This window comes from Saccopteryx bilineata, chromosome 4, assembly GCF_036850765.1.
Source record: "Saccopteryx bilineata isolate mSacBil1 chromosome 4, mSacBil1_pri_phased_curated, whole genome shotgun sequence".
NCBI lineage: Eukaryota > Metazoa > Chordata > Mammalia > Chiroptera > Emballonuridae > Saccopteryx > Saccopteryx bilineata.
The window spans coordinates 80,931,037-80,955,451 of NC_089493.1; the positions used below are offsets into that span (position 1 = coordinate 80,931,037).

At 42.4% G+C, this 24,415-nt stretch overlaps 1 protein-coding gene across 4 annotated transcripts in view; it reads right to left on the bottom strand.

Annotated features, from left to right (window-relative positions):
• Positions 1–5,487: 5,487 nt before the first annotated feature.
• KNL1 (kinetochore scaffold 1) overlaps positions 5,488–24,415 on the bottom strand; it is a 77,407-nt gene continuing 58,479 nt past the window's right edge. For all 4 annotated transcript variants that reach the window (XM_066277083.1, XM_066277082.1, XM_066277081.1 and 1 more), the window contains 9 exons: positions 22,088–22,165; positions 21,567–21,606; positions 18,402–18,503; positions 17,885–17,985; positions 11,464–11,532; positions 10,487–10,596; positions 10,195–10,313; positions 8,011–8,133; positions 5,488–7,109 (listed from right to left, as the gene is read on the bottom strand). In XM_066277083.1, coding sequence (XP_066133180.1) covers positions 6,974–7,109; positions 8,011–8,133; positions 10,195–10,313; positions 10,487–10,596; positions 11,464–11,532; positions 17,885–17,985; positions 18,402–18,503; positions 21,567–21,606; positions 22,088–22,165 — 878 coding nt within the window. In that variant the 3' untranslated portion in view covers positions 5,488–6,973. The remainder of the gene's footprint in view (positions 7,110–8,010; positions 8,134–10,194; positions 10,314–10,486; positions 10,597–11,463; positions 11,533–17,884; positions 17,986–18,401; positions 18,504–21,566; positions 21,607–22,087; positions 22,166–24,415) is intronic.

Here is a 24,415-nt window from a genome sequence, read left to right on the forward strand (position 1 = left end):
GGTGAGCATTTTTTTCTTTTTTTGCTCAAGCCAGATGAGCTAGCGCTCAAGTTGGCCACCTCGGGGTCTCGAACCTCGGTCCTCGGCATCCCAGTCCAATGCTCTATCCACTGAGCCACCGTCTGGTCAGGCTGAACACACATTTTTTTAAATCTATCTGTATGGCCAGTAGTCACTGCCGTCCTGGCCAAGCACATGCAGGTTCCCATTGAATTCTGACAGTAAAGAAACCATGGAGCCAAAAAATAGTGGGCCATTCCTTTATTAAAGTCTTGCACCTGCTGATGAGCAAACACACAGGGCTCCCAAAACTACTGACGCATTCTCCAGTTCCACAATCAGTAGAATTTTCTCCGGTTTCTCCTAGAATCAAAGGCCTCACCAGTCTCAATAGGGCTCCCAAAGCCCTTCACTTCTGGTTCCCCACCTGCACATCTTCTCTTTCCCTGCCAACATGGCTGCTTTCTCTGCACTCTGCATTCTCTTTGCTCTCACTCTGCAATCATGGCTTTTCTCTTCTTCTCTCTTGTCAAAACTTTCTGGTGTGAAAACCTCTCCTCCAGCAAACATTAGCAAAACAATGGCCTTTCCCAAGAAGGAAGGTAATTTGCAATTTCATAGACCACATATATCTAGCACTGCCCAGCCTTCAATGCAAACTATAAGCAAACAAACATAAGAAAATTCATATTTTACAAACTTATTCGACCAACACTCTCCATATGTTGAGAGACACTTGGGCTGTTTCTTTTTTTTTTTTTTTTTACAGAGGCAGAGAGGCAGAGATAGACAGGGACAGACAGACAGGAACAGAGAGAGATGAGAAGCATCAATCATCAGTTTCTCGTTGCACGTTGCGACTTCTTAGTTGTTCATTGATTGCTTTCTCACATGTGCCTTGACTGCGGGCCTTCAACAGACCGAGTAACCCCCTGCTGGAGCCAGGGACCTTGGGTCCAAGCTGGCAAGCTCTTTGCTCAAGCCAGATGAGCTCGCGAGCGACCTCGGGGTCTCGAACCTGGGTACTTCCGCATCCCAGTCCGATGCTCTATCCACTGCGCCACCGCCTGGTCAGACGGGCTGTTTCTATCTTTTGGCTATTATAAATAATTCTGCTATGAATATTGATGTACATGCATCTTTTTGAGTCCCTATATTCTTTTGGATATATATCAAAGATAAGAATTGTTGGTCATATGGAAGTTTTATGTTTAACCTTTTGAGAAACATACTGTTTTCCACAGCGACCACATCATTTTACATTCCCACTAGCAATACACAAGTTTCCAAATTGTCCACATCCTCTCAAACATATTTTCCATTAAAAAATATATACCCACCCTAAGTAGACTAAACATGTATCTACTTTGTAGTTTGAATTTGCATTTCCCTAATGACTAATAACATCAATAATCCTTTTCATGTACTTGTTGGATAATTTGTTTATTCAGTGTTCATTCAAGTCCTTTGTCCATTTTATTTTATTTTTATTTATTTATTTTATTTATTTATTTATTTTACAGAGACAGAGAGTGAGTCAGAGAGAGGGATGGACAGGGACAGACAGACAGGAACGAAGAGAGATGAGAAGCATCAATTATTAGTTTTTCATTGCGCGTTGCGACACCTTAGTTGTTCATTCATTGCTTTCTCATATGTGCCTTGACCAGGGGCCTTCAGCAGACTGAGTAACCCCTTGCTGGAGCCAGCGACCTTGGGTTCAAGCTGGTGGGCTTTTGCTCAAACCAGATGAGCCAGAGCTCAAACTGGCGACCACAGGATCTCGAACCTGGGTCCTCTGCATCCCAGTCCGACGCTCTATCCACTGCGTCACCGCCTGGTTAGGCTATTTTATTTTTAAAAAGATTGTATTTATTCACTTGAGAGGGGGGAGCAGGAAGTATCAACTCCCATCTCCCATATGTGCCTTGACTAGGTAAGCCCCACCTTTCAAACTGGCGACCTCAGCGTTGCAGGTCGACAGTTCATCCACTGTGTCACCACTGGTCAGGCACTTTTATCCATTTTAAAAATTGGGTTGTTGCCCTAGCCCAGGGGTAGGGAACCTTTTTGGCTGAGAGCCATGAACGCCACATATTTTACAATGTAATTCCGTGAGAGCCATACAATGACCTGTGTATGTTATGCATTATCCAATAAAAATTTGGTGTTGTCCCGGAGGACAGCTGTGATTGGTTGGCTCTAGCCACCCGCAACCATGACCATGAGCAGTAGGAAATGAATGGATTGTAATACATGAGGATGTTTTATATTTTTAACGTTATTTTTTTTTAATTAAAGATTTGTCTGCGAGCCAGATGTAGCCATCAAAACAGCCACATCTGGCTCACGACTCACAGGTTCCCAACCCCTGCCCTAGCCAAATAGCTCAGTTGGTTAGAGCATTGTCCCAATAAGCAAAGGTTAAGGGTTTGATCCTCCTCAAGGCACATACAAGAACAGACTGATGTTTCTCTTTCTCCCTTCCTCTCTTTCTAAATAAACAATAATTGGGCTGTTTCTCTATGTATTAAGTTATAAGAATTACTTATATATTCTGGATATTAGAATCATAACATACATGATTTGCTAATATTTTCTCCCATTTTTTTCATTTTTTTTTTTTGTATTTTTTCTGAAGCTAGAAACGGGGAGAGACAGTCAGACTCCCGCATGCGCCCAACCGGGATCCACCTGGCACGCCCACCAGGGGGCGATGCTCTGCCCTCCAGGGCGTTGCTCTGCCGCAACCAGAGCCACTCTAGCGCCTGGGGCAGAGGCCAAGGAGCCCTCCCCAGCGCCCAGGCCATTTTTGCTCCAATGGAGCCTCGCTGCGGGAGGGGAAGAGAGAGACAGAGAGGAAGGAGAGGGGGAGGGGTGGAGAAGCAGATGGGCGCTTCTCCTGTGTGCCCTGGCCGGGAATTGAACCCGGGACTTCTGCACGCCAGGCCGACGCTCTACCACTGAGCCAACCGACCAGGGCCTTTTTTCACTTTTTAAAGTATTTTTCATTGAATTTATTGGAGTGACATTGGTTTATGCAATTGTTTCAGATATACAATTCTTTTTTTTAAAAAGAAATTTGTTTTTTGGGTTTAAAAAATTTTTTATTTATTCATTTTAGAGAGAATGAAAGAGAGAGTGAAAGAGAGAAGGGGAGAGGAGCAGAAAGCATCAACTCCCATATGTGCCTTGACCAGGGAAGCCAGGGTTTTGAACTGGCAACCTCAGCATTCCAGGTCAACACTCTATCCACTGAGCCACCACAGGTCAGGCCAGATATACAATTCTATAATACATCAACTGTATGTTATATTGTGTCTTCACCACTCCAAGTCTCCTTCCATCACCATTTATTCCCATTCCCATCACCTTTGTTTTAGCGTGTGCATGAGAGAAAAAGAGGCGGGGGAGACAAACCGACAGAAAGGGAGAGAAAAAAGCATCAACTCATAGTTGCGGCACTTTAGTTGTTCATTGACTGCTTTTTTTTTTTTTAATTTATTCATTTTTTAGAGAGGAGAGGGAGAAAGAGAGAGAGAGAGAGAGAGAGAGAGAGAGAGAGATTGAGAGAAGAGACAGAGAGAGAGAAGGGGGGGTGGAGCTGGAAGCATCAACTCCCATATGTGCGTTGACCAGGCAAGCCCAGGGTTTTGAACCGGCGACCTCAGCATTTCCAGCTTGACGCTTTATCCACTGCGCCACCACAGGTCAGGCCATTGATTGCTTTCTATGTGTCTTGACCAGGGGGCTCCAGCCAAGACAGTGACTCCTTGCTCAAGCCAGCAACCTTGGGTTCAAGTCATCGACCATGGGGTTATGTCTTTGATCCCATGCTCAAGGTGGTGACTCTGTACTCAAGCCAGTGAGCCCGTGCTCAAGCCAGTGACTTCAGGGTTTTGAACCTGGGAGCTCAGCATACCTGGTTAATGCTCTATTCACTGTGCTACCGTCAGGCACAACTTCATTCTTTTTTTGTTATTGTTAAGTTTATTCTTTTGTATATGCAAATCCAATTTTCCCAGCACCATTTGTTGAAAAGTGGTTTTGTTGAGGTAATGAGAATGTTCTGAAATTGACTGTGGTGATAGTTGCACATACCTGAGACTATATTAAAAATGATTCAATGGTATAATTTAAATGGTGAGTCATGAGATATATGAGTATAAAACACCCAGCAACACAGATTGCTGGTCCCCACTCCTACCATTTCTGGTTCAGTAGTAGAAATTATGTATTTTGAGAATCCACTTCTTCATTGGCTCACAGAAATCATAGTTTTGAAATAAAACTGCAGTAAGAAAAGTAACTTAAGTTTTAAGGGAAACAGACCACATTGGTGATCTTAAAGAAAACTTTAGACCCGGGTTCGATTCCTGGCCAGGGCACACAGGAGAAGCGCCCATTTGCTTCTCCACCCCTCCGCCGCGCTTTCCTCTCTGTCTCTCTCGTCCCCTCCCGCAGCCAAGGCTCCATTGGAGCAAAGATGGCCCGGGCGCTGGGGATGGCTCTGTGGCCTCTGCCCCAGGCGCTAGAGTGGCTCTGGTCGCAACATGGCGACGCCCAGGATGGGCAGAGCATCGCCCCCTGGTGGGCAGAGTGTCGCCCCTGGTGGGCGTGCCGGGTGGATCCCGGTCGGGCGCATGAGGGAGTCTGTCTGACTGTCTCTCCCTGTTTCCAGCTTCAGAAAAATGGAAAAGAAAAAAAAAGAAAACTTTAAAATAGTTTTCTTTTACTGTCCCTCGGAGACAGATGTAACTGTTGTCTGTACCTGTTTTATTAACTTTTTTAATTAAAAAATTTTCTCCATTGATTTGAGAGAGAGAAGCATCAACTCATTGTTTCACTTAGTTGTTCTATTTAGCTGAGCACTCACTGGTTACTTCTCATTTGTGTACTGACCGGGAATCCACAACCTCAGCGTGCAGGGGCAATGCTCTACCCACTGAACCATCTGGCCAGGGTTATACCTGGTTCTTACACTCAGGTTCTGACATATTTTAATCTTATCTTAGTTTTCAAATAGGCAGATATTCCTACAGGGAATTTTCTTTTTCTTTTTTTACACAGACAGAGAATCAGACAGAGGGATAGATAGGGGCAGACAGACACGAACGGAAAGAGATGAGAAGCATCAATCATTAGTTTTTCACTGCGACACCTTAGTTGTTCATTGATTGCTTTCTCTTATGTGCCTTGACCATGGGGCTACAGCAGACCGAGTAACCCCTTGCTCAAGCCAGCGACCTTGGGTCCAAGCCAGTGAGCTTGTGCTCAAACCAGATAATCTGGCAACCTCGGGGTCTCGAACCTAGGTCCTCCGCATCCCAGTCCAATGATCTATCCACTGCGCCACCGCTTGGTCAGGAGGGAATTTTCTTTGACATTATCTTCAGAAGTCTTTTGAATACATGGTAAAAACACTCTTCAGTTCATAAAGAGATGCTGCTTAACAATATTTTGTAGAATAACTTTAATAGTGCAAAAAATAACCTGCTTCCAATCAGTGAAGAAAAAACTTCCAAAGATTTTAATAAAAATAGGCAATACTTTGAACAAAATAAAATAACTAAGTAAATATTACAATTATGTACTCCCAATCCAAGAAAGCAGAAACCATCACTATAAGCCAAATCACTTTGGAACTGATAATTCCAAGTTACCAAAATGCATCAAACAAAGCTTCTACGTTTTAGGCTTACAGAAGAGAAATAAAACTCCAGTAAGAAAAGTAACTTAAGTTTTAAGGGAAACAGACCACATTGGTGATCTTAAAAGTTTTATAAGGGAACATTTACATCTTGATTTTTATGGCAAATGAGTTGGCTTTTAAAGCTTAAAAGACCATGTAATCTTTTAACTAATAATAACTCAGAAGTCAAAGCAACCAAGAGGGATCCAAAGAACTTTAATCTGATCTTAAAGTATAAAGTAAAATTTTAAGATGAATTAGTTGAAAAATGCAAATATATTTAGTTTAGAATTAAATATAAACAAAAATTACCATGATTAGGCTTTGACTAAAGTTTAGGTAAAAGTCTATTTTGTCTATCTCACAGATAATAATGATCATTCAATATAAATGGGTATTTTTAGTTTTGTATATGAGAAAAGTATTGTTTCACAGACCAATACTTATATTAAGTTCATCACTACTGTCAGAATTTGACAAAACTGGATTTTGGGGTGTGATATTGTTTAAGTGTAATTATTTAATAAAAGGAGTTGAGAATATTGCTATATGGCATCCTTCAGAAAGATGAAAACTGCCCAGGCAGAAGATACAGTATCTCCCTTAACTTCTCTATATAGTTTTATATATCTCCTTACTACATCACAAACACAAAATCAGTATTAATATATTTACATATATGTACTGGGCCAAAATCAATGACCTTTCCCTACAAAATCACACTTACTAAGAAAGCACTAATAGATATTATATAATAAAAGGAGGCAAGACCTTCAAGAAAAAATAGCAAACAATCTAATAGTTGAGTGCTATTGCTTTCTCTTAATAACATTTCTGAAATGAAGAAAAAGGAGGATTGTTTATAGACAGACATGTCTGTATTCCAGAAATATCTACTCGATAGAAGCCAGGAAACCTAAAAAGCCATAGCTCTGAATGTGGGAAAAATGGCTTATGTTTTTGTTAGTGTCTACTGTACCTCCTCTTACACTTAAAAGTTACTCCTTAGAACTTGTACTAAAGCAGAGAGCACTTTAGTTAGGAGAAAGTGGCTCTAAGTGTTCTACTACTTAACCTTTACTAGAAAGATGAGCAAGTTGATAGCAGGCTATTTGAGGCCTTTCATTATTCCTGACTATAGAGCTTTTAAAAACTGACCCTACAAACTAACTAGAAAATCATCAGAAGGAATTTTACTAGGCTTCTTTCTAGGACCTAAAAAAGATTAAATAGCAATGGAGACTAACATAATATCATTAGTAAGTGTACTGTGCTTGATTGTTACAGCTGCGGTCCATGGGTATACTGGTGAAAATCACAGCCCTGATGCAGATCTTGGTAAATTTGCTTCACTACATTCTTTAGGTAGTTGTCCTCCAGTGGCACTTTAGATAGAAGGGCAGAAATTTCATTGTGGCTGGAAAGAAAAAAAGGTTAATTAATTTTTCTGGAAACTTACACTTATCTCAAATTCAGTGTTAATTCACGTTTTGAGGTCCAGTCTCTGAGTCTCCCAGGAAACACAAATAGGAAATTTGTATTTCTGGAAACAGACTATTCAGTTTGAACTAAGATTCTAAAAACAAAGCCTAAGATCAAGTTCTGCATGTAATTGTGAGGTATCCTGACCTACCTGCTTTCTCTGGCTATAACATTCTAAACTGCTAGACTGTTGGTGTTTGCTGATGGATTTGAGTTGGGCACATTCTAAATTCTGCCACCTTACAATATGTCAGCAGTATGTTTAAAAAGTTACACAATATAGAGTAGGAATTAAATTTTTTAGGTCTGGTTCCAAAGGCTAATTGAGAATAGCATTATGACTGCACAGCTTTTTAAATGATTATTCTGTTTTCAAGACCATAAAAGTTGTTCATATATGACCTGGGCTAAGCTTATGCAGGATTTTTTTCTTCTTGATTCCTATTTTAGGTAAGAGTGGTTCATATATAACCTGGGCTAAGCTTATGCAGGATTTTTTTCTTCTTGATTCCTATTTTAGGTAAGAGTGGTTCATATATGACCTGGGCTAAGCTTATGCAGGATTTTTTTCTTCTTGATTCCTATTTTAGGTAAGAGTGTTGAAAAAGTGGAGTAAGTATAAAAGAAGAGACCAACAGTATTCAACATCCCCTGGATATAGCAATGAAGGTCACTGACTTTAAAGGAACACATTCTTCAAAATATAGTCAGAGAGGAGTAATAGTTGGCTCTCACTGTGATCTATCTATTTGCTGATCACTTTGAAGGATCTTTCAAATGATATGACAAAGGTAAAAGAGTAGTTGGAAGCCCTATCCTGCTAGTCCTTCACTCACCTCATGTTTCCAAGGTGATTTTTAACAGAGAAAGGTAACAGCACAGTTGGATAATGGGCTGAGAGAGACAAAGTTATCTCAAACTTTGCAAATGCTGCATAGCTGGAGAATAAAAGCCTCAATCTGTAAAAGATGATATCATTAAAAATACAAAACAAAAATAGAATGAAACACAAAAATACTTACCTTTTACACTGAAATGTAAAAGTTAGGTGTACATTATTACTTTTTTTTCTTTCCTTTTTTAAATGAGGGAGAGATAGAGACAGACATAGGAAAGGAGATAAGAACCATTAACTCATAGTTGTGGCCCTTTACTGTTCATTGATTGATTCTCATATGTGCCAGCAGCACCAGTGACCTTGGGCTCAAGCCAGCGACACTGTGCTCAAACTGGTGAGCCCATGCTCAAGCCAGCAGACCTTGGGGTTTCGAACCTGGGTCCTCAGTGTCCCAGCTTGATGCTCTATCCACTGTACCACCACTGGTCAGGCAGATATACATTATTTCTTGTCTTTATCAGATAGACAGATGATAAAACATCTGGAACAAAGGGACCAGGTCAGTTGGGCCTGATGTGTGGATGCCCCAGGTTCAATCCCTGATCAGGGCACACACGAGAAGGGACCATCTGCTTCTCTTCCCCATCCTCTTGCAGCCAGTGGCTCAAATGGTTTGAGCATGGCCATAGGCGCCAAGGATAGTTCAGTTGGTCTGAACATTGTTCTCAAGTGCTGAGGATAGCTCAGTTGATTCGAGCACTGGCCCCAGACAGGGGTTGTTGGGTGGATCCTGGTCGGGGCACATGCGGAAGTCTGTCTCACTATCTCTCCCTCCTCTCATTTAAAAATAATAAGAAGGCCCTGGCCGGTTGGCTCAGTGGTAGAGTGTCGGCCTGGCGTGCGGGGGACCCGGGTTCGATTCCCAGCCAGGGCACACAGGAGAAGCGCCCATTTGCTTCTCCACCCCCCCCCCCCTTCCTCTCTGTCTCTCTCTTCCCCTCCCACAGCCAAGGCTCCATTGGAGCAAAGATGGCCCGGGCGCTGGGGATGGCTCCTTGGCCTCTGCCCCAGGCACTAGAGTGGCTCTGGTCGCGGCAGAGCGACGCCCCGGAGGGGCAGAGCATCGCCCCCTGGTGGGCATGCCGGGTGGATCCCGGTAGGGCGCATGCGGGAGTCTGTCTGTCTCTCCCCGTTTCCAGCTTCAGAAAAAAAAAAAATAAAATAAAAATAAGAAGAATAAAAAACATCTGGAACAATATTATGATAATTCCTTTTTCATTACAAGTCATGAAACTCATTAATAAAATATTTTAGAAAGTTTTCTACTACTTACTTTTATTATTGAACTGTGTCTCCCCCACCCAAATTCATGTTGAAGCCCTAGCCCCAGTACTTTTCAGTATGTGTCCTTCCTTGGAAATAGGATCACTGCAGTTAAGACGAGGTCCTACTGAAGTATGGTGGGTCTGTAATCCAAAATGATTGGTGTCTTTTTTTTTTTTTTTTTGCATATTTCTGAAGCTGGAAACAGGGAGAGACAGTCAGACAGACTCCCGCATGCGCCCGACCGGGATCCACCCGGCACGCCCACCAGGGGGCGACGCTCTGCCCACCAGGGGGCGATGCTCTGCCCATCCTGGGCGTCGCCATGTTGCGACCAGAGCCACTCTAGCGCCTGGGGCAGAGGCCACAGAGCCATCCCCAGCGCCCGGGCCATCTTTGCTCCAATGGAGCCTTGGCTGTGGGAGGGGAAGAGAGAGACAGAGAGGAAGGCGCTTCTCCTGTGTGCCCTGGCCAGGAATCGAACCCAGGTCCTCCGCACGCTAGGCCGACGCTCTACTGCTGAGCCAACTGGCCAGGGCCATGACTGGTGTCTTTATAAAAAGAGGACATTTGGATACAAACATACATATAGGAAGAATGTTTATGAAGATGAAAGCAGACAGTGGGGCTATATATTTACAACCCAAGAAATGCTAAATATTGACAGCAAATCACTATAAGTTAGAAGGGAGGCATAAAACACATTCTTTGCACAGTCCTCAGAAGGAATCAACCATGCCAACACCTTGCACTAAGACTTTCAGCCTCCAGAACTGTGAAATAACGAGTTTCTATTGTTTAAGCCTCCCAGTTTGCAGTACACTTTGTTATGGCAGCCCTATGGAACTAATACACTTACTCAGTATTATTCACATCTATGTTCATTAGGTTATAATTTGGTCCCCATCTCTTTAAAAACTCAATCTCTTCTCCAAGGAGCCTGCAATGTCTTATTACCAATGAGATTTCTTGAAGCATCTGGGGAAAATAGAAGAAAAAAATTATAAGAACATTTAAATATTTAGTGATTTTTAAATATGATTTAAATATATTTATTATTTCAATATCCACTGTTACACATACAAATTTTTAGTTCTGCTTTTTGGGACAGATAATGTAATTTGCTTTTATATACGTCAATCAAAATTTACCTTGGATACCTGATGCTGTGTTGTACATTTCTTTTTCCAGGATTCCTGTTCATTAATGTACTGAAAAATAAGCTTATGAACTAAAATGGAGGAAGGAGGAGCTTTATCCTCTGAGGAAGGAAAAAAATCAAAAGCAGGGCATTAATTATTCAAATATTTATATATGTAAGCTAGAAATATTATACCAACTAGAAATAACTTTAAACTATTAGGTATCTAAGTATCCTCTCCATTTTATTTTCAAACATGTAAATCAGAATATATGGTACATATAAGACATTCTTATAAATACTCAATCCTTTATCACACACAGAATAAAACTTGGTTAAGAGTGTAGGCTTTGACCTGTGGTGGCTCAGTGAATAAAGCGTCGACCTGGAATGCTGAGGTTGCTGGTTGGAAACCCTGTGCTTGCCCAGTCAAGGGATCTGCAAGAAGCAACTACAAACTGATGCTTCCTATTCCTCCCCCGCCTTTCTCTCCCCCTCTCTCTCTTTCTCTCTCCTCCCTCTAAAATCAATAAACAATTTTTTTTTTTTACAGCATAGGCTTAAATGTAACATAAACCTGAGTTTAAATCCTGTCCTTCCTCACTACCCGAGTGAGCTTGAGCACAACACATTTCTTTTAAGCTGAGGTCTTTAACTTGTAAAATGGGAAATAATACCTACCTCACAGTTGATATAAGTAATACACATGCCTGATACAGAATAAGTACTCATAATGGTAATTTTTAGATTATGGAAATAGCTATTATTAATCATTGCTCAAGATCTAGTAATTACAAAAAAATAATTTCTTTTAAAACCCACCCAATATTTGGAACATTATCCTAGCAATTCCATGTCTACTACACATTTCTAAGGACAAATTATTATTATTTATATTTAACTTAGTATGTGAAAGAGTTCTAAAGCAGCATTAATTTACACGTGTAAATTTCTAACATTTTGGGTGGCTTAAATGTTTGAACTTACCATCTAACAGAGATTGAAAATTCAGGTCAACAATCCTTCTACAAGCCTCGTTCAGGAAAGGGAGACCAACTAGAGAGAACCAGAATAAGGACAGTATTTCTTTTAATTATTTGACTTTAAACCACATACAACTCAAGAACTTTAGAGTCCTACTCTTGCTGGCTACCAGGAATCATATTATTCTCTCTATATGGTAAAGGCTCCACTAAGACCACTGAACTATATTGACTGGCAGGCCTTTGAAAGAAGTAAACTTAAGGTGTAATATATTTGTAGTATATTTAACAAGATCTCCTCCTTTGCCCTGGCCAGATAGCTTGGTTGATGAGAGCATTGTCCAGAAGTGCAGAGGTTGCCAGTTTGATCCCCAGTCAGTGCACATACTGAAACAGATGTCCCTGTTTCTCTTGCGTTCTCTCCATTCCTCTCTCTAAAATCAATAAAATAACCATTTTAAAAAAGGCCTCTTCCTTTGACTTTTTAAAATTTTTTAGTGACAGAGACAGAGAGACAGAGAGATGGACAGACAGGCAAGAAGGGAGAGAGATGAGAAGCATCAATTCTTCGTTGTGGCACCTTAGTTGTTCATTAATTGCTTTCTCATATGTGCCTTGACTAGGGGCTACAGCAGAGTGAGTGACTCCTTGCTCAAGCCAGTGACCTTGGGCTCAAGCTGGTGAGCCTTGCTCAAACCAGATGAGCTTGTGCTCAAGCTCATGACCTTGGGGCCTAGAATCTGGGTCCTCCGCATCCCAGTTCGATGCTCTATCCACTGTGCAACCACCTGGTCAGGCTCCTTTCACTTTTTTTAAAAAATGTATTTATTTTTTAGAGAAGAGAGGGAGAGACAGAGAGAGAGAAAGAGGAGAGACAGAGAGAGAGAAGGGGGGAGGAGCTGGAAGCATCAACTCCCATATGTGCCTTGACCAGGCAAGCCCAGGGTTTCAAACCGGCGACCTCAGAGTTCCAGGTCGACGCTTTATCCACTGCACCACCACAGGTCAGGCAAGGCTCCTTTCACTTTTTTTTTTAAATTTTTTAAATTTTTTATTTATTCATTTTAGAGAGGAGACAGAGAGGGACAGAGAGAGACAGAGAGAGACAGAGAAAGAGAGGAGAGAGACAGGGGGGAGGAGCTGGAAGCATCAACTCCCATATGTGCCTTGACCAGGCAAGCCCAGGGTTTTGAACCAGCAACCTCAGCATTTCCAGGTCGATGCTTTATCCACTGCGCTACCACAGGTCAGGCTCCTTTCACTTTTAACTGCTATGCAAAGATAATATTATTTTCAGGAATCATGTAAAGAGGCTATGACCTCCTACACCTATCTTTTGTACATAAAAATGATTTGTTTTTAGCATTACAGTAATACTTTTAGGTAGCCAGTACAGCTTACTCCTCCATACTCTAGAATTATCTCCTGCCTCTCAAATTCTGATTCTTTTTACTTTGGATACAATTTTGAGACAAATAGACACGATCAATTTATACTCTCAGCCCTGGCCAACAGGTCAGTTGGTTAGAGCATTGTCCGAATACACCAAGTTGTAGGTTCAATACCCAGTCAGGACACATATAAGAATCAAACAATGAATGCATAAATAAGTTGAACAACATATCAACATTTCTCTCTCTCTCTCAAAATCAATTTTTAAAAAATCTATAATCTTGCTTGACTAGTGGTGGTGGAGTGGATAGAGTGTCAACCTGGGTTGCTGAGTACCCAGGTTCAAAACCTGGAGGTTGCCAGCTTAAGTGCAAGGTTGCTGGCTTGAGCGTGAGACCATAGGCCCATGGTCGTTGGCTTGAGCCCAAAAGTCACTGGCTTGAAACCTCAGGTCGCTGGCTTGAGCAAGGGGTCAGTGGCTCAGCTGGAGGCTCCTCCACCATCAATGCATGTATGAGAAAGCAATCAATAAACAACTAAAGTGCTACAACAATGAGTTGATGCTTCTCATCTCTCCTTTCCTGTCTATCTGTCCCTTTCAGTCCCTCTAGCTCTCTCTCTTAAAAAAAAACAAAACAGCCTGACCTGTGGTGGCGCAGTGGATAAAGCGTGGACCTGGAAATGCTGAGGCCGCCGGTTTGAAACCCCAGGCTTGCCTGGTCAAGGCACATATGGGAGTTGATGCTTCCAGCTCCTCCCCACCTTCTCTCTCTGTCTCTCTCTCTCTCCTCTCTCTCTGTCTCCCTTTCTCTCCTCTCTAAAAAAATGAATTAAAAACAAAACAAAACAAAACAAACAACAAAACCCCTATAATCTCAAGAAGCTTACAGCTCAGGGTAACATACAAATAAATTGCAGTAATAAATATACCAAGGCCTGACCAGGTGGTGGCGCAGTGGATAGAGCGTTGGACTGGAATGCGGAAGACCCAGGTTCGAGACCCCGAGGTCACCAGCTTGAGCGCGGGCTCATCTGGTTTGAGCAAAAAGCTCACCAGCGTGAACCCAAGGTCGCTGGCCCCAGCAAGGGGTTACTCAGTCTGCTGAAGGCCCGTGGTCAAGGCACATATGAGAAAGCAATCAATGAACAACTAAGGTGTTGCAAAGTGCAATGAAAAACTAATGATTGATGCTTCTCATCTCTCTCTGTTCCTGTCTGTCTGTCCCTGTCTATCCCTCTCTGACTCACTCTCTCTAAAAAAATTTTTTTAAAAAACCTAAAAAATATATAAATAAATAAATATACCAAGAATTACAAACTATGATAAACACTATTAAGGAAAACTGTAGGAAAAAAATAAGAATAGTAGAGCAAAACCCTCAAAAAAAAAAAAAAAAAAAAAGAATAGTAGAGCGAGTAGGACAGGGAATAGGTATAATGAGAGTCCAGCAAAACTTTCCTAGAAAGTGATAATTAAGTTGAGCATGTAAAGATTATTATTAGTAATTTATTTAGTAAAGAGGGGTGCTATGGTCTAAACAATATTTGTGTTTCCTCCAGATTCATGTGTTGAAATCATGTAAAAAAAAAAAAGAAAAGAAAAAGAAAAGAAATCGTAATGTCCAATGTGATGGTATAAGAAAGTAGGACCTTTGGGAGGTACTTAGGTCATGAGGGTAGAGGTCTCTTATAAAAGAGACCCCAGAGAGCTAGCTTGGCATTTGGTCACGTGAGAATACAATCGGAAGCACGCAACCTGAAAGAGGACCCTCACCTGACTAGGCTGGCTTCCTGATCTCGGACTTCCACCTTCCAGAACCGTGACAATTTCTGTTGCTTATAAGCTACCCAGGCTGCCTGACCAGGCGGTGGTGCAGTGGATAAAGCGTCACACTGGGATGCAGAGGACCCAGGTTCGAGACCTCGAGGTTGCCAGCTTGAGCGTGGGCTTATCTGGCTTGAGCAAAGCTCACCAGCTTGGACCCAAGGTCGCTGGCTTGAGCAAGGGGTTGCTCGATCTGCTGTAGCCCCACGGTAAAGGCACATATGAGAAAGCAATCAATGAACTAAAGTGTCGCAACAAAAAAAACTGATGATTGATGCTTCTCATCTCTCTCTGTTCCTGTCTGTCTGTCCCTATCTATTCCTCTCTCTGACTCAACTATCCAAAAAAAAAAAAAAAGCTACCCAGGTTATAGTATTTTTGTTATAGTAGCCCAAATGAACTAAGACAGGAAAAGAGTTTCCTAGTATAAGAAACATCAGTATATATAGGTCCTGAGGTAGAATGAAATATGATTGAGAAAGAACAACATAAGCTTTTAAGGAAATAAAAGAAATTCATTGTGCCTGACACACAGAGATCTGTTTAAAATGAGGCAGGAACAGGAGGAAAAGAGCTTTACAAGCTACATTAAATATTTTTATCATTAGTCTGAGAGTAGTAGGTGCATGAGCAGATTCCCAACAATCATCATAGCTACAGGAAGAAGAATGGAATTGGAGAGGAAAAAGCGAAGATCCAGAAAGACCAGCTGAAATATTATTGTAGTCATCTTGGTTAGATATGAGCAGAGACAGTAGAGGTGAAGAAAAGTGGATGAATATTAAGTTAAAATCAATAAGTCTTATTAAAGATTTAAATATGCCTGGTAAGGGAGAAAGAGGTATAGAGTGATTCCTAAATTCTAATTTTGGATCTGGATGGAAACTGATGGTATTCATTGAGAAAAGAAACTTTAAAGAGAAATCATCTTTGGAGGCTGGGAGAGTGTAAAGATCTTAAAATCCAATTTGGCCATGTTTATTCATGGTTGGCTTTTTTTTCATTTTTTTTAAATTTCTGAATCTGGAAACGGGGAGAGACAGTCAGACAGACTCTCGCATGCGCCCGACCGGGATCCACCCGGCACGCCCACCAAGGGCGAAGCTCTGCCCACCAGGGGGCGATGCTCTGCCCCTCCGGGGCGTCGCTCTGCCGTGACCAGAGCCTCTCTAGCACCTGGGTCACAGGCCAAGGAGCCATCCCCAGCGCCAGGGCCATCTTTGCTCCAATGGAGCCTTGGCTGCGGGAGGGGAAGAGAGAGACAGAGAGGAAGGAGGGGGTGGGGGTGTAGAAGCAAATGGGTGCTTCTCCTATGTGCCCTGGCCTGGAATATAACCCGGGTCCCCCACACGCCAGGCCGACGCTCTACCGCTGAGCCAACTGGCCAGGGCCTCATGGTTGGCTTTTTTTTTAGCACACATGTACAAGAGACAGAGAGATAGAGCGAGAGAGAGAGAAAGAGAGAGAGAGAGAGACAGGAAGGGAGAGAGATGAAAAGCATCAACTCATAGTTGCAGCACTTTAGTTGTTCATTGATTGTTTCTAATATGTGCCTTGATGGGGAAGGAGGGGCTCCAGCTGAGTCAGAGACCTTAGGCTCAAGCCAGCGACCTTGGGCTTGAAGCCAATGACCTTTGGAGTCGAGCCAGTGACCACGGGGTCATGTCTCTGATCATATACTCAAGCCAGATGAGCGCAGCCCTGCGCTCAAGCCGGATGAGCCCACATTCAAGCCAGCAGCCTCCAGGTTTCAAATCTGGGTCCTCAGAGTCCCAGACCGATGCTCTATTCACTGCATCACCAACTGGTCAGGCTCATGGTTGACTTTGAAGAAATGAACTGTTTCAAAAAAAAGGGCTTCACTCAAGAACAAAAATATAGTCAAGAGTCAACAGATGTTAAGAGTAACTTCTCTCTCACAAAAGACAGAAAAAAGGAAGTTGGAATACTGTATATAAATGTGAATAGCATGTTGACCCAATATTTGGATAGGCAAAATTTCTACTGTCTAATGTAATTCAACAAAGGGCAATTTTCACCAGTTGAATTTTTAATTTCACTTCTTTTTTTTTTTTTTTTTTTTTTACAGAGACAGAGAAAGAGTCAGAGAGAGGGATAGAGGGATAGACAGGGACAGACAGATAGGAACGGAGAGATGAGAAGCATCAATCATTAGTTTTTTGTTGTGCATTGCGACACCTTAGTTGTTCATTGATTGCTCTCTCATATGTGCCTTGACCACGAGCCTTCAGAAGACCGAGTAACCCCTTGCTCGAGCCAGAGACCTTGGGTCCAAGTGGTGAGCTTTTGCTCAAACCAGATGAGCCCGCACTCAAGATGGAGACCTTGGGGTCTCGAACCTGGGTCCTCAGCATCCCAGTCTGACGCTGTATCCACTGTGCCACTGCCTGGTCAGGCAATTTCACTACTTTTTTTAAGTGAGAGTAGGGGAGATACAGAGACAGACTCCTGCCCCAACTGGGGTCCTGCCCCATCTAGCAACCCCCATCTAGGGCCAATGTTTTGCCCATTGGGGCCGCTTGCAATAGAACTATTTTTAGCACCTGAGGCAGAGGTTCAACAGAGCCATCCTCAGCACCCCATGATGTGCTTGAATCAATCGAGCCATGGCTGTAGGACAGGAAGAAAGAGAGAGAGAGAAGGGTGGGGTGGAAGAGAAGCAGATGGTCGCCTCTCCTGTGTGCCCTGACCAGGAATCCACATGATAGGCTGACACTCAACCACTGAGCCAACCAGCCAGCACTTTATTTCACTCTTTATCTAATAAAATAAAAACAATGCCTGACCTGTGGTGGTGCAGTGGAGACACTGAGGTCCCTGTTGGTCCCAGGTTGGACGCTGAGATCGCCAACCTGAGTGTGGGATCATCAACATGATCCCAAGGTCACTGACCCAAGTAAGGGGTCAGTGGCTTGGCCTAAGCCCCCTGGTCAAGGCATGTAGGAGAAGCAATAAATGAACAAACTAACAAGATGTAACTACGAGTTGATGCTTCTCATCTCTCTCTTTTCCTGTCTCTCTCTCTCAAAAAAATAAAAATAAAATTCTACTCTCATTAATTGAAATGACTACCTTTTCTAAGATTTTCAGCAGAGCTTTTATTATGTCAATAGTTATTGTATTAAAATAAATATTTGAGTTTAGCTATACATTTTTGCAGAGAAATTATCTTGCTTTTGCTACTCACCTACTGGTTCTCCAAAAGTGATGGTGAGTTCTATTGTGTCATAAAGAAAGGTGACTACAGCTTGATCATCACTCCACTCAATCACATCCCACTCAGACAAGCTGGAGAGATGAACAAGACAAAATAATGTTTTTAAGATAAAAGAAATGAGTTAACTTCCGATAGCACCCAAAAGTACCAGCAGCAGCTGCTAAAGTTTTTCTACTGGTTGGGAGACAACATTTTAATTCAAATACTGTGACTGTATAAATATGCTTTTGACAGGAATAAAAATTCAATCTTGTGTTGTATATCAGGAAAAAACCAAGTCTAGGCAATACAGTGTTAAATATTTTAAAATTATAATTCCCTAGCTCTCTGACCTTGTATACTTTCAGCTTAATGTTGAGTACACTGAGGCTATGTTGGTTAAAAACAGTGATACATACTACAAACCCATGTCAACTGCTTTAGCAGGTTTAGACAACCATAAAGGCACAGAATAAAATGCAAAATAATGACACCTGTTTTTCATTACCTCAATTGATCCAGTAGCTCTTCAGTTGTATTCATTTGTTTTTGCACAAAGTCTATTTGAGCAAGGGTCTGCTGTTTCTGTACCTCTAGTTCTAAGAGATTTCTGCAAAAAAGGTATTGACAAGATAAGTCCATTGTTAGAGAATTTGGACTCTATTAAAATAAAATGTATATGACAAGAAGTCATGTGCTAGATGCTTCCCCAATGAGGTGAACGGCATGTATTTTAGCATTCTTAGGTGGGGTTTTGGGGGGGGGAAATGAGCAATTATCTAGAAGCATGAAAAGGCCTAAATGAATGGCTCTCTAATTAGAATCCATAAAGAGATCTTTGGAAGTTTCTCATGCTATTTAAGATTATTATTAAAGTTTTTATTTTCATTTTGATGATAAAAATATATGCTTAATGCAGATCAATAGATTACCCACCTTAAAGCTGAGATATGTCATAATTTTGGTGCCTTCATTTGGTTCTGTTTAATTTATTAGGTTTAAATAGAACTGATGCCTTATTAGTCATTTTGCTAGCATCAATTTCAGCCAAACACTATCACCTGTCAAATTAATATGGTCAACTGAAATTTCATTGTTTTGTCATTATTTATATTTGATTTCTTTCAGTCTTAGTTAAGTAAAATTCATGAGTATAAGAAATAGAGGCCCTGGCCGGTTGGCTCAGTGGTAGAGCGTTGGCCTGGAGTGCAGGAGTCCCGGGTTCGATTTCTGGCCAGGGCACATAGGAGAAGTGCCTATCTGCTTCTCCACCCCTCCTCCTCTCCTTCCTCTCTGTCTCTCTCTTCCCCTCCCTCAGCCGAGGCTCCATTGGAGCAAAAGATGGCCCGGGCGCTGAGGATGGCTCCTTGGCCTCTGCCCCAGGCGCTAGAGTGGCTCTGGTCGTGACAGAGCGACGACCCGGATGGGCAGAGCGTCGCCCCCTGGTGGGCGTGCCGGGTGGATCCCGGTCAGGTGCATGCGGGAGTCTGTCTGACTGCCTCCCCGTTTCCAGCTCCAGAAAAATAAAAAAAAAAAAAAAAAATTGATTTTAGCCTGACCAGGTTGTGGCGCAGTGGATAGAGCGTCGGACTGAGATGCAGAGGACCCGGGTTCGAGACCCTGAGGTCGCCAGTTTGAGGGCGGGCTCATCTGGTTTGAGGAAAAGCCCACCAGCATGAACCCAAGGTTGCTGGCTCCAGCAAGGGGTTACTCGGTCTGCTGAAGGCCCGCGGTCAGGGCACATATGAGAAAACAATGAATGAACAACTAAGGTGTTGCAACGCGCAATGAAAAACTAATAATTGATGCTTATCTCTCCGTTCCTGTCTGTCTGTCCCTGTCTATCCCTCTTTCTGACTCACTCTGTCTCTGTAATAAATAAATAAATAAAAAAAAAAATAAAATAAAATAAAAAATTGATTTTAGAGAGAGAGGGAGAGACATAAACATCTATCTGTGTCTGTAGCTGCCCTGACTGGAGATCGAACCCACAACTGTTGCTTCAGGACAATACCAACTGAGCTATCCAGCCAGGCTCATTTTATATTTATTGATACTTACTTAAGTATACTATAAAAATAATTCAATGTTGGGTTTATTTTCCTTTTTGTTAATAGACTTTATTGTTTCATTTTTATTTGATTTTTAGAGAGATGGAATGGGAGAGAAGCTGAGACAGAGAGAGAGAAATATTGACTTGTTCCACTTATTGATGCTTTCATTGGTTGATTTTTTTGTGTGTGTAACAGAGACAGAGAGAGGGACAGATAGGGACAGACAGGCAGGAAGGGAGAGAGATGAGAAGCATAAATTCTTCATTGCGGTTCCTTAGTCTCCTTAGTTGTTCATTGATTGCTTTCTCACATGTGCCTTGACAGGGGGGAAGAGGGGAGGCTACAGTAGACCAACTGACCCCTTGCTCAAGCCAGCAACCTTGGGCTTCAAGCCAGCCACGCCATGCTCAAGTTGGTGAGCCCATGTTCAAAATGGATGAACCCACACTCAAGCCAGCAACCTTGGGGTTTCAAACTTGGGTCCTCTGCATCCTAGTCCAATGCTCTATCCACTGCGCCACCACCTGGTTAGGCTCATTGACTGATTTTTTTTTTTTTACAGAGACAGAGAGAGAGTCAGAGAGAGGGATAGATAGGGACAGACAGACAGGAACGGAGAGAGATGAGAAGCATCAATCATCAGTTTTTCGTTGCGACACCTTAGTTGTTCACTGATTGCTTTCTCAAATGTGCCTTGACTGTGGGCCTTCAGCAGACCGAGTGACCCCTTGCTTGAGCCAGCAACCTTGGGTCCAAGCTGGTGAGCTTTTGCTCAAAACAGTTGAGCTCAAGCTGGCGACCTTGGGGTCTTGAACCTGGGTCCTTCAGCATCCCAGCCTGACTCTCTATCCACTGCGCCACCGCCTGGTCAGGCTTTTGGTTGATTCTTTTTTTTTTTTTTTTTTTATGTTTTTTTTTTTTTTTCATTTTTCTGAAGCTGGAAACAGGGAGAGACAGTCAGACAGACTCCCGCATGCGCCCAACCGGGATCCACCCGGCACGCCCACCAGGGGCGACGCTCTGCCCACCAGGGGGCGATGCTCTGCCCATCCTGGGCGTCGCCATGTTGCGACCAGAGCCACTCTAGCGCCTGGGCCATCCCCAGCGCCCGGGCCATCTTTGCTCCAATGGAGCCTTGGCTGCGGGAGGGGAAGAGAGAGACAGAGAGGAAAGCGCGGCGGAGGGGTGGAGAAGCAAATGTGCGCTTCTCCTGTGTGCCCTGGCCGGGAATCGAACCCGGGTCCTCCGCACGCTAGGCCGACGCTCTACCGCTGAGCCAACCAGCCAGGGCTGGTTGATTCTTGATGGTGCCCTGAACCGGATTGAACATGCAACTTAAATATGTTGGTAAAACCCTCTAACCAACTGAGCTACCCAGCCAGGGCCTAGGTTATTTTCTTTAAAAGGGCCTTGATATTGTTCAAGTTTGAGAAATACTGCCTTGGATTAATGCCCTGTAAACAATAGAACTTAAAAAATGTCAACCCTGGGGTCAAGGTCAAAGCTTCGAGTCAGCCTTAGTCAATGATCATGTCCTCAATCTTGTCAGTCTGGAGGTAGGAAGTCATTTAATCTTGTTATGTTTAGCATATTTTCCAACATTCAAATTGAAGGCTGACCTTTGGAGTTCTTCTTCTTCAGTTTTTAGCTGTTCCAGTTCTTTGAAAAGAAAAATAAAAACAAATCAAAATGGACATATAAAAATGTTGCTATAAAAATCTTGAAAATTCTCTTATTTAAAATTTTATCTTATTTAATCTCACCTAAATAAACAAACTCAAAGCAGAAGAGTTTCGCCCTGGCCAGTTTGCTCAGTGAACAGAGCATCAGCCTGGCACACAGATGTTCCAGGTTTGATCCCTTGTCAAGGCACACATGGTAAGTGACCATTTGCTTCTCTTCCCATCTGTCTCCCCCTTCTCTCTCTTTTCCCCACTCACAGCCAGTGGCTCAACTGATTCAAGAGTAGGCACTGGGTGCTGAGGATAGCTTGGTTGATTCAAGCATCTGCCACAGATGTGGGTTGTCAGGTGGATCCAGTGGGGACACATGTGGGGTCTGTCTCACTATCTCCCCTCCTCTCACTTAAAACAAAAACAAAAAACAGAAGAGTCTCCCCTCCATTTATTAATTCAGTTACCTTTCTCTGCAGCTCTCATTTCAGAATCCCATTCTTCCATAGAAATGTCTTTCTTTTCATCCTCCAAATTTTTAGTTTCTAGAGTAGAAAATGTGCATTAAAATAACCCAGTAAAAAATAATTTAAAAAATGAGACATGGAAAGATGTTCCTAAAATGAATTTTTCAGACTATCTGACATTCATCTTTCTCCCACTTTTCCTTGCCAATAAAGCACTGAGACATAATTAAAATTTCATACAAACACTTGCTTCTAGGCCCTGGCCAGTTGGCTCAGTGGTAGAGCATCAGCCAGGCGTGTGGAAGTCTCGGGTTTGATTCCCAGCCAGGGCACAAAGAGAAGCGCCCATCTGCTTCTCCACCCCTCCCCCTCTCCTTCCTCTCTGTCTCTCTCTTCTCCTCCCACACCTGAGGCTCCATAGGAGCAAAGTTGCCCCAGGCACTGAGGATGGCTCCATAGCCTCAGGCTCAGGCGCCAGAATGGCTCCAATTGCAGCAGAGCAATTCCCCTGGTGGGCATGCTGGGTGGACTCCGGTGGGGCACATGCGGAAATCTGTCTGCCACCCCCCCTTCTCACTTTGGAAAAATACAAAGAAAGACAAAACAAAACCCAACTTTCTTCTAATAGCAGAAAACTGAACTCTGAGCCAAGCCGTAGAACAACGATCACCAATAGCAGCTTTTCAGGGGCCATTTTGAATTGGAAATCGTTTATATAAACTTGCATAATCAAAGTTATTATTAGGCAACCCCATGAACTAAGCAGGAACAGGAACAGATACTGCATGTGTGCACATTTTGGAGGGAGGGGGGATCAATCCATTCTATTGAGGGTCTTTGGGGGGACAGTAGAAGGGCTGAGAAGACAATGAGATCCCAAATCCTTGACCTGGCTATGATCTCCTCATCTTCTCAGCCGCCAAAAAGGCATACATATTTAAATTTTTTTATTTGATTCTTAATTTTTATTTATTGATTGATTTGAAAGAGAGAGGAAGGCAGAGAGGGAGAAAGAGGTAGGGAGGGAGGGAGGGAAAGAGAGAGAGAGAGAATTTTCTATTTGTTCATTCATTGGTTGATTCTTGTATGTGCCCTGACCAGGGATTGAACCTACAACCTAGGTGTACTGGGATGACACTTCAACAACTAAGCTATCCAGCCAGGGCTTATTCAATTTGTTTTTAAAACTTTGGAGTCATCCTTAAAATCCCATTCTTTCCATCCCTCCCAAACCAAGTTTAGATATTTTGTCTCAAAAATATTTTTTGAATCTTTGTTCTCTTCACTATTGCCAGTGTCTGTGATAAACTACTGTCCTTTATTAACCATACCAGTCCAATAACTACTGAACTTCTTACATTTTCTCTTGATCTATTCAAATCTCATCTCTAAAGTCAAACTCTTTAAGAGACCCTCTTTGTCCTAGCCCCTAGTTACATTTCCAGATTTATCTAAATGTTCCCTTTTGCTCTATTTTAGCCACATTGGCCTTATTTCAGACCCTTGTACTTGGTACACTTTCCCACAGAAGGGCTTCTGCATGTTATTCATATTAAATAGTCTGCTTTTCCTTTCATTCTCATTTTAACTCCTACTCATTCTTCATATGTTAGCTTAAATGTCACTTCCTCACAGGGAAGCCTCTCCTGACTCAGCTAGGTCATTTCTGCTTCAGGCCCTTACATCATCATGTAACCTCTCTTCCACAGCACTTACTATAACATTACTTGTTTAATTCTTACATTCTTGTCTAGGCTAAAAGCTCCATAAGGCACAAAGTGGTTTTGTTTTGTTTTTTAGTGCAAGAAAGATACAGACAGAGACAGACACAGGAAGAAAGAGAGATGAAAAACATCAACTTGCAGTTGCATCACTTTTAATTGTTCATTGATAGCTTCTCATATGTGCCTTGATGGGGGAGGCTCCAGTTGAGCCAGTGATCCCATGCTTAAGCAGTATGAGCCAGTGCTCAAACCAGCGACCTTGGGGTTTTGAACCTAGGTCCCTCAGCGTCCCAGGTCGACACTCTAACCACTGCACTTCTACCGTCAGGCTCAAACTTTTTTGTTTTTAATCACCATAGTATTCTTAGCACTGAGCACTGTACATGACACTTACTAGGCACTCAGTATATTTGCTCAAACAATAATAAAGGGACAAGAGAAAAATAGGGAACCATTAAGTAGTGGTACCCAGAGAAACAGTATGGTTGTTAGTATTTTTACTAAAATTAAAAAAAAATTATTTATTCGTTTTTTGAGAGAAAGGGAGAGAGAATCATTTATTTTTTTTGTTCATATATAGAATATAGATGATAATATCTAAATC